The 13,561-nt window shown below is 58.8% G+C and overlaps 1 protein-coding gene across 5 annotated transcripts in view; it reads left to right on the top strand.

The window, feature by feature from the left end:
- RARB (retinoic acid receptor beta) overlaps window positions 1-13,561 on the top strand; it is a 794,130-nt gene that overhangs the window by 763,478 nt on the left and 17,091 nt on the right. For all 5 annotated transcript variants that reach the window (XM_036851911.1, XM_036851915.1, XM_036851914.1 and 2 more), the window contains 2 exons: window positions 3,743-3,903; window positions 11,048-11,224. In XM_036851911.1, coding sequence (XP_036707806.1) covers window positions 3,743-3,903; window positions 11,048-11,224 — 338 coding nt within the window. The remainder of the gene's footprint in view (window positions 1-3,742; window positions 3,904-11,047; window positions 11,225-13,561) is intronic.

Below are 13,561 nucleotides of genomic sequence, written 5' to 3'. Positions count from 1 at the left end.
TTTTAATTTGGACCGCTGCCTGTCCGGGGCTGGGGTGCGGCCCGGAGGCCCCGGCATCTCTCTCTCCGACCGCAGCTCCTCCCCGGGCTGGGGCGCCACGCGGGCCGGGCAGGCGGAGAGCGGGGCGCGGAAGTGTGGGGTCCCGACGCGACCCCCAGGGCCCGGGGACGAGAGAAGGTTAACCAAACCCTCCGCGTCCCTGCTGCCCTATATATTCTTTTTTATATTCTTTTCCATTATGGTTTATCACAGGATATTGAATATAGTTCCCTGTGCTATACAGTAGGACCTTGCTGTTTATCCATTCTCTATATAATTGCCTCTGCTAATCCCAAACTCCCAGTCCTTCCCTCCCCTAACCCCCTCTTCCTTGGCAACCACCAGTCTGTTCTCTATGTCCATGAGTCCACTTCCGTTTTGTAGATAGGTTCATTTGTGTCATATTTTAGATTCCACATATAAGTGATATCATATGGTATTTGTCTTTCTCTGACTTACTTCACTCAGTATGATAATCTCTAAGTCCATCCATGTTGCTGCAAATGGCATTATTTCATTCTTTTTATGGCTGAGTAATATTCCATTGTATATATGTACCACATCTTCTTTATCCGTTCCTCTGTGGATGGACATTTAGGTTGCTTCCATGTCTTGGCTATTGTAAATAGTGCTGCTGTGAACATAGGGGTGCATGTATCTTTTCAAACTAGTTTTCTCTGAATATATTCCCAGGAGTAGGATTGCTGGATCATATGGCAACACTATTTTTAGTTTTTTGAGGACCCTCCATCCTGTTTTCCATGGTGGCTGTACGACTTTACATTCCCGCCAACAGCGTTAGAGGGTTCCCTTTTCTCCACACCCTCTCCAGCATTTGTTATTTGTAGACTTTTTGATGATGTGTAAGTCTGATTAGGTTCCATTTGTTTATTTTTGCTTTTATTTCTATTGCCTTGGAAGACTGAACTAAGAAAACATTGGCATGGTTTATGTCAGAGAATATTTTGCCTATGTTTTCTTCTAGGAGTTTTATGATGTCCTGTCTTATGTTTAAGTCTTTAAGCCATTTTTTATTTTTTGCAATATATGTTTTATTTATTTATTTTTGGCTGTGTTGGGTCTTCGTTGCTACGTGCAGGCTTTCTCTAGTTGCGGCGAGCGGGGGCTACTCTTCATTGCAGTCCGCAGGCTTCTCATTGCAGTGGCTTCTCTTGTTATGGAGCACGGGCTCTAGGCGCACAGGCTTCAGTAGTTGTGGTGCACGGGCTTAGTTGCTCTGCGGCATGTGGGATCTTCCTGGACCGGGGCTCGAATCCATGTCCCCTGCATTGGTACCCAGATTCTTAACCACTGTGCCACCAAGGAAGTCCCCGTTAAGCCATTTTGAGTTTATTTTCGTGTATGGTGTGAGGGTGTCTTCTAACTTCATTGATTTACATGCGGCTGTCCAACCTTCCCAGCACCACTTGCTGAAGAGACTGTCTTTTCTCCACTGTACATTAGTGCCTCCTTTGTTGAAGATTAATTGTCCATAGGTGTGTGGGTTTATTTCTGGGCTGTCTGTTCTGTTCCATTGATCCATATATCTGTTTTTGTGCCAATACCACACTGTTTTGATTAATGTAACTTTGTAGTATTGTCTGAAGTCTGGGAGGGTTATGCCTCCTGCTTTGTTCTTTTTCCTCAGGACTGTGTTGGTGATTCTGGGTCTTCTGTGGTTCCATATAAATTTTAGGATTATTCTAGTTCTGTGAAAAAGGTCATGGGTAATTTGATAGGGATCACATTAAATCTGTAGATTGCTTTGGGTGGTATGGCCATTTTAACAATATTAATTCTTCCAATCCAAGAGCATGGGATATATTTCCATTTCTTTGAATCATCTTCAATTTCCTTTATTAATGTTTTATAGTTCTCAGCATATAAGTCTTTCACCACCTTGGTCAGGTTTATTCCTAAGTATTTTTTTTTAATTTTTTGGATGTGATTTCAAAAGGGATTTTTTTTTTTTTTTTTACTTTTGCATTCTCCTTGCTTTAAACCATGCTGCCCTCACCTGTGTCCTGCACCTGCGGGAGTAGTTTGGGCACACAGCTAGCCTTCCTGTGAGGCTGAGATACCTCAAGCTGTCTTTATGCACTCGTCCTAGTCCTGGAAATGTTCTGAGCCAAAGAACAGTGTCATTTCCGAGTCCTGGAGAAGAAAATCACCTGCACAGGTTTTCTTGTCACATGCGTCCACTTGGTTACAAACAAGCGAGTGGACGTGAGGAAGGGTCGTGCCAGCTGTGTAGTCATGGGCACATCCCTTAGCCTCTCTGAGGCTTCGTTTCTTTGTCTGTAAAATGGGTTTAAAATTGCCTACCTGGGAAGGGGATGAATTGCACTGTAGACACGGCTCCCAGTACGATGCTGAAGATACTCAGAAATACCCTCCCCACTGCAGGTGTGAGGCGCTTATACGGACCACGGGGTTTTTCAGTACCACTCACCCCCCTCCCTTTTCCCTCCCTCCCCATCTCTTTCCTTTCACCTTTTCTCCTCTCCCTGCGCCTGTGCCTTGCTTTTACTCTGCCCTCAGCTCCTGCCCCAGGCGGCCTTGTGGTCCTCACGGTGTGGACCCAGACCCAGGAACCTGCCAGCTCTCAGATCGCCCGGGGCTCTCAGGAAGGACCAGGCTGAATCCTCTTAGAGCGGATCAGATCATGCCCTGGGTCATTTGCAGCACAGACTCCCAGTTCAGGGTGGTGGCAGACACAGCAGGCAGTGCCCAGCCTGGCAACCCTGGGTCCCCGGGCAGTGTGGGTTGCAAAACCTAGTTTTATCTGTCAGCCTCTCTGGGTCCCAGGTTCCTTCCCCAGGAGACCCTTGCCAGAGCCAGAGCTCTGAGTGCCCCTCGAATCTGGGTCATCTGAGAGGCTGTGCTGTGGGACGACCACCCAGCACAGAGGCCAAGACCATGCCCATGAGGTCCGGGGCCAGACAAGGTGTGGGGATGAGGGCTGCGGGCAGATAAAGGATGAACGAATGGCAGCTTTCCAGGCTGAGGGCTCATGATGCACTGATTATTACTCTTTAAAACTATAAGTAATAAAAGACTGTACGACTAATACAGAAAGTTTAGGAAGCAGAAAAACATGAAGGGACAACACCCCAACTCCCATCCCCTTGGAGATGAATTTCGTCGAAAGTGCCAGTTAAGGGAATTCCCTGGCAGTCCAGTGATTAGGACTCTGTGCTCTCGCTGCTGAGGGCCCAGGTTCGCTCCCTGGTGGGGGAACTAAGATCCCACAAGCTGTGGCCAAAAAAAAAAAAAAAAAAAAAAAGGTGCCAGTTAATTCAGAAAACTGAAAAGCAAAAAAATGAACCAAAAGGCCCAGCTAGGAATCCCTGTCTCCATTCTGGGACGTGTCTCCCAGGAAAAAGGGGTTTCCCTGGAGCGCCTTTCAGGCCATCCCCTCTGGAACTGCGGGGCACCTGCCCGGAAAAATTCTTCCAGGAACGAGTCCAGATAGAAAGTTCCCTCCGAACAAACAGGCTCTAGGCCCTCTGGGTGAGCTGAGCTCTCCTTAGGAGCCGGCTGGCGGCTGCAGCGCAAACAAGTCCCCCGGCAGCCACCCCCTTGCCTCGGGAGATGTGCTGGTCGGACCTCCTCCCCCCGACCCCCATCCCTTCCCAGGCAGCATCGGGTAGCGCAGCCCTGGCCACGAGTGACCCTGGTCTGTCTACTCTCTCGTCTGCAGCGGTCAGGAATGACAGAAACAAGAAAAAGAAGGAGCCTTCGAAGCAGGAATGCACGGAGAGCTACGAAATGACGGCCGAGCTGGACGATCTCACGGAGAAGATCCGGAAAGCCCACCAGGAAACCTTCCCCTCGCTCTGCCAGCTGGGCAAGTACACCACGGTGAGAGGCCCCGCCTACCCCGCCCCGCAGCGCACGCGCACTCGCACTCGCGCGCGCACGCAGACGCACGTGCGCACGCTCCCTTCCTGGAGCCTGGCGTGCCGGGGCCGAGGAAGGAGACAGCGTGGCCGGTCCTCTGAACCGGGGTCGCAGCCGCCGCTGAGTAGGGGGGGCGTTTCCTCCCGCTCGGTCAGGACGCGCAGGTTGGGCACGTGCGAGGCTCCGGGCCAGGGTGAGTGAGACGTGGCTGCTCCTCGCGGGGACCCACAGCCGCGGGAAGGGGCCGAGGAGGGCCAGGGAGGCGGCCGGGAGTCCCGGCGGCGGACACCGGTGCAGAGCCCAGCGGGGACGGAGGGCCGGGCTGAGCCTTTCACGGTCCCCGCTCCAGCTGGAAGAGCCCGCCCGGGGGACTGGGGCCTCCCCCGCCCAGGGTCTGGCTCCACAGAAGGTCTGGGGGGAGTGCTGGGAAAGCGAAGGGGGACCGACCTGGGAGGTCCCCCTCTGCTCGCTGTGCTCCCCTGGGAGTGGCCTCGCTGAGGGAGAAGTGAAGAGAAGGGGATGGGGGGCAGGTGGGGTCAGAAGGCGGGAGGCCTTGTCGGCTGGTCTGGATGTGCTGGTGGAGATGTCTTTAGGTACTTGAATTTTTTAGTGGCTTTTGCATGTGTTTTGTGCGCCGACGTGTATTCCCAGCACGTGGCACGTAATAGGCGCTCAATAATACTTGTCGACTGAATGCGTGAGTGCCACTAGAATGTTGTTCTGGCCTCTTCAGTGGCTCACGTTGCCCGCCTAAGATGCTGGTAGACGCGCTTTTTAAAAATCCAAGTATTGCAGCGTTTGCTGGTTTGATTGACTGAGACGTGCTAGAAAAAGAATAGTAGGGAAGGTCATGGGGATAAAAAGGTGAAATGATGATGCGGGCGGGGGCGAAGAACAGCAAGTGGGGCACCGAGGCTGCACGGTGGGTGGCAGCGCTTCTAAAGAGCTGGCGCTGGGCTTAGCCGCAAGTCCCCTGGCTGAGCTGCCCAGAGAAGAACCTAGAGCTTGCTCCCCAGTCCTCCGCCAGCTTACAAAGCACCTGGCAGCTATTAAAGTGCAGGTTCTGATTCAGCAGGTGTGGGCGGGCGTTGCTCACAGGCTCCCAGGTGCTGCTGGTCTGCAGACCACACTCTGAGTAGCAAAGGCCACGAGCGTACTTCGAATAGCAAGGCCCAGGACCATTTTCTGGGCCCCCAGGCCCTGGTGTCAGGGACAGGGAGAGACGCTGGCCAGTCTGCGAAGCTGCTGACCTGGCCTGCTGTTGACTCAGCGGACGAGTCCCCCTTGCGCACAGGGGCACCATCCAGCCCAGAGCAGACACAGGACGGGGCAGCATCGGGAGCCTTGGGGTCGGCCTGCGAGGGAAGGCAGGCTCGGAGACCTGGGTGGCGGGTGATGCTGTGAGTCAGGAGCAGGGGTGCTAGGAATGAAGGTGGTTTAAATCCTGCTCTGCCGCCAACCAGCCGTGCGACGTGTGCACGTTACTTCACTTCCCTCGGCCTTGTTTTTGAATCTCAGTCTGAAGTGGTGGAGAGAAGTAGACAGTTTGTGATCAGGTGTGTTTATTGTTGTTACGGTCATCATTATTACAGCCAGTACTCACTGAGCGTTTCCTCCATACCAGGGGCCGTGCTAAGTACTCTCGCTGTGTGAATTCTTTTGACTCCTTACGGAGGCAACGCGAGGCGGGTGCAGCGCCCCGTATGACAGAGGAATAAGTCACTTTCCCCACGCCCCGTAGCCAGCGGGTATCCTTGGACGTGGGCAGTCTGACTCCGGGGCAGCTCTTCTAACCCCACATGGCACACTGTGTCTCAGGAGGGTGGGTGACAAGGCAGGGTGGAGACCGGGGACACCAGGCGTCTAGCTAGGAGGACGGGGCTGTTACCCAGGGATAAATCAACTTTCCCTCCAGAAGACAGAGTAAAAGAGAACAGTCCCAGCAGGGAGGGCTTCCTGGAGATGGAAACTTGTAAGCCAGGTCCCGCGGTGAGAGACAACCCGTGGGGTCATTTGCTGCCCCCCTGGGGCCCTGACCCTCTTCCCCGGGTTGGGGTGTCAGGGTGGCCTCGTCCGTGCCCCAGACTCTGCCTCACCTGGTCACCAGGTGAAGTGGCCACCACTCTGGTCCGGAGGAGGGCAGGGCAAACACAAGTACACACGCCCTGGTGCGACCTGGGACCAAAGTGCCCCCTTGGGACCGTCGTCCCTCTGCGGGTCAGCACAGCCAGGGACTTTGGTTGGCCTCTCTGGGCCCTTCCCCACCTTCCCTCCCCCAGGCCACCTGGCGGAATCCGAGAGCCTCTCCTTTTGGATTCTCTTTGTGCCCGAGGTCTGATTTCACCTGCTTCCAGGCCAGTGGGGCCGCTGCCCTGCCTCTGTCAGGGCCCTGCCGGCATCCCGCATCCCTGTGGCTCATTCTGCAACCCCACGACGCTGCCTCGAGGCTTTTTGCGCCTGTGGGGCAGCGTGGTTCACAGGGGGGCGGAGTCGACACTCCTGGGAGCAGCCCCGGCCCGACGGCTCCCAAAGCTCCCCAACAAGGTGGAGCCCCGGTGCCCCCGGCCCTCCCCCACTCCTCTCCCAGTGCTTCCCAGGATCTCTGCCCACATAAGCTGCTCGCGTTGGAATGCTAGTCTCAGCGTCTGCTCCCAGCCCCAGGCGGGGCTTCACCGAGAGCCACCAGCGCCCCTTCCCTGCCCCCTCGGTCCCCAGTGAGGGCCCTGAGTCCTAAGCGCTAGGCAGGGACTTTGTGCGCCTCTTTGGATCCAGCAGGGAAAGTGGCCGCACACGTGCCATCTCCGGGGGACGACCCCTGACCACGGGGCGGCCTGGCGCCCTGCAGGCGCTGCTCCTCCCTCCAGCCCTTCTCTCTGTGCACAGATCAAGCTCTGTTTTTATCGTAAGCAACTTGCAGTCCTTTCGGGAAGTAGGCGCAGGTGTAAATAAAGAGCAGCAGCCGTGACGCATCCTTTGCAGGCCCTTGGCCATGGGGCGAGCGCTTTCCATAAGGGGCTTGCCGACGGGCAGCTGCTTCCACTGCGAGGGGACTTCGGTGCCTTTGCCCGGCTGGCATCCCTGTCAGGTGGCTTTGGAATAAGTGGGCAGGGAGCAGTTAGAAAGGCAGCTAGCTGCCCGCCTACGGATCCTTGAAGGAGTAGCTGCTTTTTCTTCCTGATGAGGGTCGATTTGGGACCCTGGTCAGGACCCAGGAAGCCAGCACCCACCCTCCGCGCCTGGGCCTGGGGGGGGACAGGGTGCTTGCTCACCTGCAGGCTCAGCGCCGGGCTCCTTGGCGCTTCTGACCAGTGAGCTTCCTGAAAAGCAAGGGGCCGGGGGGGGACTCTGGGGACCAGGGTGGGCTGCGGATGATGCGCTCTCAAAGAGTACACAGCCCAGCCCTGGGGGTGTTTGCTCTGCTTCCGCAGCGACCGCGACCCTGGCATCCAGGCGTTAGGGCTTCCAGGCCCGGGTTCAGATCTTGCCTGTGCTGCTTGGGAGCTCCGTGACCTTGGAGTCCTCGTCGGAGCCCCGCTCCTCATCTGTGTAACGGGAGTCGGAGCCGTGACTCCCTCGTGGGGCTGCCGGGGAGGGTGGATGAGGGAAACATCCAGCGCGCCTTGTACTGTTTCTGCCCCAGAGACATACGGAACGCACAGGTCCCCTCCTCCTGACTCTGTATCAACGCTGTGTCATTTTTTGGAGCCACATGCCCGGTCGTGGCAGCGTAAGTGTGGCTGGGACAGCAAGGCAGTCTCCCGGGGGCACGGCCCCGCCTGGGCTGTCTGCTCCCGCTTCCCGCCGTGTGCGGCTGTTCACCCCCTCGCAGGCCCTGCGGGACCCGGGCTGCCCTCCGAGGGCTCGGGAGGTGGGGCTGTGGAGACATGAGGAGCCCTTACTCCACCAGGAGAAGGACCGCCCACGGGATCAGGAAGCCACCCCGAATCTAGCATGTGGAGCGCTGGACACCACCTTGCAGCTGGGGCCCCCAGGCCACACCCCGCCCTCCACCAAGGCCCCTGCATTCGGAGACCACCCGGCTGTCCGGAGGGGCCCCTCCGGCTCCTGTCCCGGCCCAGGCATCTTAGGCGGGGTGGGGAGGGGTCCAGGAGCACCCCTGCAACATTAGCTGCAGGGAAGTCCTGCACCGTCTCCCTCGCTTCTAGCCAGACGTCCGGGAAACACTTGGGGGCCCTCAGAGCCCCGCCCCCTGCCCCGTCCCTGTCTCTCCCCCTCAGTGGCAGGACGGTTGCCACATGGTTAGAAGCGTCCGGGTCTCAGTCCCACGTGGCGTGTGCGTTGGGGCCTCTGTGTGTCGTCCTCCTGCGGATGGAACTGCCCAGCTGGTAGTTGGCGTGTGTCTGTGGACCGCGGATGCCGGCCCGCGCGTCACGTCCTCTTCCTGGCGATGCCGAGCATCTTTCAGCCTCTGGGGTTTCTCGCCAGGGGACAGGCTTCCGCAGACACAGTTCAGGCCGTGCGGTGCCCCGTGCAGTGGGCCCAGGGCTGCAGCACGAGCTGCCTCTGCGCTGGCCGGTGGGCAGTGACGCAGCTGCCAGGTGAGGGCATCCTGAGAACTAGAGGGAGTTCACCATAAAGCTTAGAACAGGGTCTGGCTCCCGGTGAGCCCCACAGGAGGGCTTGTTCCATGAGAAGCATGCCCAGTGGAGAAGTGGGCCGTGGACGCCGGGAGCATTCTCAGGTGGAGCTTGAAAGGACATCAGCTTCTCAGGACGGCCGGGGGGCAGAGACTCCGGACCCGGGCCCCCGGGTGTTCCAGCCACCCCGGGAACCTTAGCTCCTCGTTCCCTTTAAGACTTTCTGTGTTTCCTCCTCGGCTGAGAAGGAGGACAAGCAGCCCTGGCTGAAGCACTGTAGTGCCTGCAGCTGCCGCAGACGGGCGGAAAGAGACCGCGATTCCACCTCCATTTGTGGGCCTCGCTCTGGAAGTACCGCCAGTCAGAGAAGCCGCAGAGACGCGCACGGCGGCGGGAAGGGGTCCGTTCGCTTGACCAAGATGGCCCTTTAGCTGGATCTCGTGGTGGGGTTGGGCTTCGCCGCTGCTCGGGGGGCCGGGGGGCCCTGGGGGCAGAGGCAGCGGCCGCCTCTGCCCCTCTGCTGTGGTTCCGCTGCCCTGAGCTGCCGGCGAGGCCCCTCCCAGCCCGGGCCTCTCCCTTTCTCCCCCTCCCCTGGTTTCGGGATCGGCCCCCACCCAGCGCCCCCCTAACCGCCTCCACTCCCCGCAGACGGGCCGAGCTGTGCGCTGTCTGCGCTGGAGGATAGCGTATAAGCCATTTTAAAGCTCATGCCGTGTGAGTCCAGCAACCGGAACGATAAGACGCCAGGTTATTCTGTGTCTTCTCAGCTGCCTCTTCCCTTCAGTTTGCATGGTGGTGGGTTAGATTCACATGCCGTTGAGACGGCTGTGCGTTACTTTTAACAGGAGGATGGCGGGCCCGGTGCGTGATGACGTCTCCTCGTACGAGGCTGGCGGAGGCTCCGTTCCCACGTGCTGGGCCGGGCAGCGGGTGGGCGCTGTGGTGAGATGACTTCCTGCTGTCCGCTCACTTCTGTGCCCCTCCCCTCCCGCGTCGTCTTCCCACAAACCAGGCGAGCCGACGATTACGTGCAATTACAGACCCAGTGGCCGCACGCTTGGCCTCAAGCTCCTCCGGGTGCGCCGTGTCCCCAGGTCCTTGGGGACGGATGGGGGGAAGTGACGGGCGGGACGCTGGCCCTTCCCGCAGGAGCGCCACGAGGGCGGCCAGCCTCCACCTGTGTTAGGGCCTCTGTGCCACCCCGTATGCAAACTTCCCTTTCCAGCTTCCCCGCCGACCTTAACAACACAGCTCATTTTACAGACTCCGTGGGTGTGTCCCCGGGTGTCAGGGGCCCAAGCGCCAGCCTCGACCTTGCCAGTTGCTGCACGTCCGGCCCCCCCGGGGCCGCCGGAGGCCGCGGCCCAGGGCAGCCTCGTCCTCGTGTGGTGGTGGCCCTGAGACATCCTACACGAGCATAGACTCATGGAAGCCTCATTCACTCACTCATTCACTCAACAAACGTTTTGAGCCCCTGCTGTGTACCGGCCGCCGTTCTGGACACTGAGGACGTGGCAGCGACAGTGAGGCAGGAAGTAAACGAGAGTGTGCGTCGGGGGCTGAGGCCTGGGACCGCAGAGCAGGTGTAGAGTCCACAGAGCAGTCGGGCCGGGGCTCAAGTTTGCCCGGCCGGGAAGGAATGAGGGGTGTGTCTGCGGGCAGGGCAGGCCGAGGGGAGGGGCGCGCCCGCTCGTCCGGGACAGCAGGGCCTGTGGAGCCGGGGGAGACGCGAGGGAGCGGGCCGGCCTTGCAGGCCGTGGGGAGGACTTTGCCTTTCCGTCTGAGTGAGGTGAGAGATCGCTGCAGATTTTGAGCAGCACAGTGACTTGCTCTGACTTGTGTTTTTAAAGGATCCCTTTATTCCTCTGGTAAAGGAACAGACCGTGAGGAGGTCAGGGTAGAGTGAGGGAGACCCGTGAGGAGCTAATCCAGGCGGGAGGCGATGGTGGCCGTGGAGGTGGCCCCCTTCTCTACGTCGTGACAGCTCTTTGGTGGAGAACGTGAAGCTCTCACACCTAAAGCATCTCAAGCTGTAACTGAACGTTAGTTAGAATTCTTCCTGTTGCAGGTGATAGAAACCAAACTCAAACCGACTCAGACTAAAAACTAAAATCCTGGTGTGGGTCAGGCGTGGCTGGATCCAGCATCTCCGGAAGAGCCTCTCCTCCCACGGTTCGTCTCGGCTTTCCTCAGTCGGGTAGAGCCACTAGTCCAGCAGGGTTACACAGCGGTGGCTCCTCCGCCTACCGTTTACTTCATTTACTAGTGGGAGTGATTGCCGAAGAGAGATTCCCACATCTCTTACTCGATTATCCAGCGGTACAGGGATAAGATTTTGAGCATTTTAAAAAAATGACGCTAAGCTGAAAGGTCAACTCTCCCCCACCTTCCGGAGGCTCCCTGTGAAGAGTGAATTGTCCTCACGTTTGATGGGAAACGTGTTCGGTTCTCTGCCTTCCACTCGGCTTCCCACAACTACCCCTGACGGTGTTTTCTCTCCCTCGTAGAATTCCAGTGCCGACCATCGAGTCCGACTGGACCTGGGCCTCTGGGACAAATTCAGTGAACTGGCTACCAAGTGCATTATTAAGATCGTGGAGTTTGCTAAACGTCTGCCCGGCTTCACCGGCTTGACCATCGCAGACCAAATCACCCTGCTGAAGGCGGCCTGTTTGGACATCCTGGTACGTGGCCTGAGCCCGCCGTCGGGGTGGGCAGGGAGGAGGGGTTGAGGCACTCCGGGTCCCTAGCCTCTCCTGCTGCTGCCCGATGGCCAGAGGCTTCCCCGGAGCTGGACAGAAGCTTCGTATTCTCTCCCCAGTGTGGGCGCCCCTCTGCGTGGCCTGGGAAAGGGCCCCAAAGCCCTTCAGTGCCACACTGTGGCTCCAGGGCCCTGGAGGGGTGAGGCCCGTCCCAGCCCGGCCTCTGCAGGCCTCGGCCCCAGTGCCGGTGTCATCGGGCGGCTGGGCTGGTTTCCCCGGGCGAGGAAGCATTAGAGGTGGCAGGGGTGTGTCCCGCCTGGGAAAGTGTGTGCTGAGCCTCTGGAGGAGGTGGGGGGCAGCCCCCACGGATGGGTCAGAACGTAGTAGGGAAGGTAAGATGAGCTTTTGAGGTGCTTTAAAAGCGTAGGTTTTTCTTTTTATTACGTCTTTCATAGCTTTGGGTATAAACAGTTCTGCAAAGCAAATACAGGAACTGTAATTAGAGACACGCACGCACGCCTGCCACCGTCCCTCTCGGGAGGAGAGGGGGCTCAGGATGGGGCAGTTGCGCAGGAAGCGCGAATGTTTGTGTGTCTTTTCCCTGGGAGCCAGGTCTTAGGAGGAGTGGTAACGGCAACTCTGTAACGTACAGGGGCCGGGGGCCCCGAGAGTATCCGTGATACTTTTCTTCTCATGAAATCAGAGGGTCTTGGATGGACCTAGGAACATTCAGAAAACATGAAACATCAGAGCAGCATTAATCTGTCACATACTGGGACTGCCCTGGCGGTCCAGTGGTTAGGACTCTATGCTTCCACTGCGGGGGGGCACGGGTTCCATCCCTGCTTGGGGAGCTAACATCCTGCAAGCCACACGGCCAAAAAAACCCAAAAAACCAAAATGTGTCACGTACCCACACGCTGTCGAGTTTGCAAACCTCAGCTCATCTGAGCCGCACGTGACAGGGTTGGCTGGGGGTGGAGACTCAGCCCGTTTTACAGGAGGAGCTGCAGACCAGGTGAGTCACCTGAGTGCTGGGCCGCACGCCAGTGGCACGAGAGGCATTGCAGCTCTGAGGCCCTAGAAGCACAAGCAGGGGCTGGGCCTGGGGACAGAGCCCGCCCGGCCCCCAGCGTAAGGGGCAGCTTGCCCGTGGGTCACGATGTAGGGATGAGTTCTGGGAGCAGTGAACGACGGGGCGCCGGTGTGTCCTCACGAGTGCCGAGCGCGAGTTTCACCTGAGCCGCTGGACGCTGCCACGTGGCAGCACCGCGACCGTGGGGTCCTGACCCTGTGCCGCACGGCCACCGCGGGGCCTGGGACCTCCCGACGCTCTGGCTGTGGCCTGTGCCTGCTTCTTGGTCCTCCTTTTGTCTGGTTGCCAGGTGGCGGCCGTTCGTGACTCCCTCCCCTGCGGCCCTTCGGGAGAGGACGGCTGAGAGGACGCTGCGAGGGCCTCGGGTGGGGAGGGCCGTGTTGCCGCAGCGGCAGCGGCGCAGGGATCGGGGCCCCGCTCGGGCCCCAGCAGCCGTCTCCCCGCGTCTCTCGCTGACTCGGAACCCGGCAGCTCTCCTCCCTTCACCCTCGGGGGACTTGGGAAGGACAGGAGCCACTTTCCGTGACCCCTCCTGGCCTCAGTGTACCCGTGTGTACGATAGGAATGCGAGTCAACCAGGGGAGGCCCTTCTGCGGGCTCACGCGGCCCTGGTGGAGCGTGGATCAGGTGGGGGGCTCGGCAGTGAAAGCAGGGACGGGGTCGGCAGGGCATGCAGGGCGGAGTCCGGGCTCTGGGCCGGGAGTCGGGAGACCTTTCCACTGCTCCCACTGGCCTCTCAGGGTGCAGTGTGGGGTCGGCGTGCAGAGGGGAGAAGCCCTAGCGGGGGCAGGGCAGGATCTCCAGTCAGATGAGTCAGGCAGAAGGAACACTTATTTGGCCCCAGACAAGTTCACGTCCAAAAATTTGTAGCAAAGGCACAAGATGCTGAAAAATGCACAACGTCAAAGAGCATCTCTTGAGTGAGGATATCAACTGGCTGACGGTAGAGGTGGCTTCTCAGCGAAGCCACGGGCGTGTGGCGGGAGTGGGCCCGTGAGGTGCAAGGGTGGGCGCACACGGGCTGCAGCTGTGCTCAGCTCCTAGGAAGGAAGGTCCCGGGTCACCAGGCCTGGCCGCGTGCGGCCCCCGTGGCCACCAGCGCCTGTGCTGTGTCTCCTGCAGGACAGGCCGAGGAGGCCTGGGCGGGGGCGGGTCTGGTTGACAGTCCCAAGGGGTCCGCCCGCCCTCCCCTCCGCCATCCACCCGCGCCTCGCTCCTGGCCA

The sequence above is a fragment of the Balaenoptera musculus genome, chromosome 4 (genome assembly GCF_009873245.2).
Source record: "Balaenoptera musculus isolate JJ_BM4_2016_0621 chromosome 4, mBalMus1.pri.v3, whole genome shotgun sequence".
Taxonomy (NCBI): Eukaryota; Metazoa; Chordata; class Mammalia; order Artiodactyla; family Balaenopteridae; genus Balaenoptera; species Balaenoptera musculus.
This window is presented reverse-complemented; position numbering and strand designations above follow the sequence as displayed.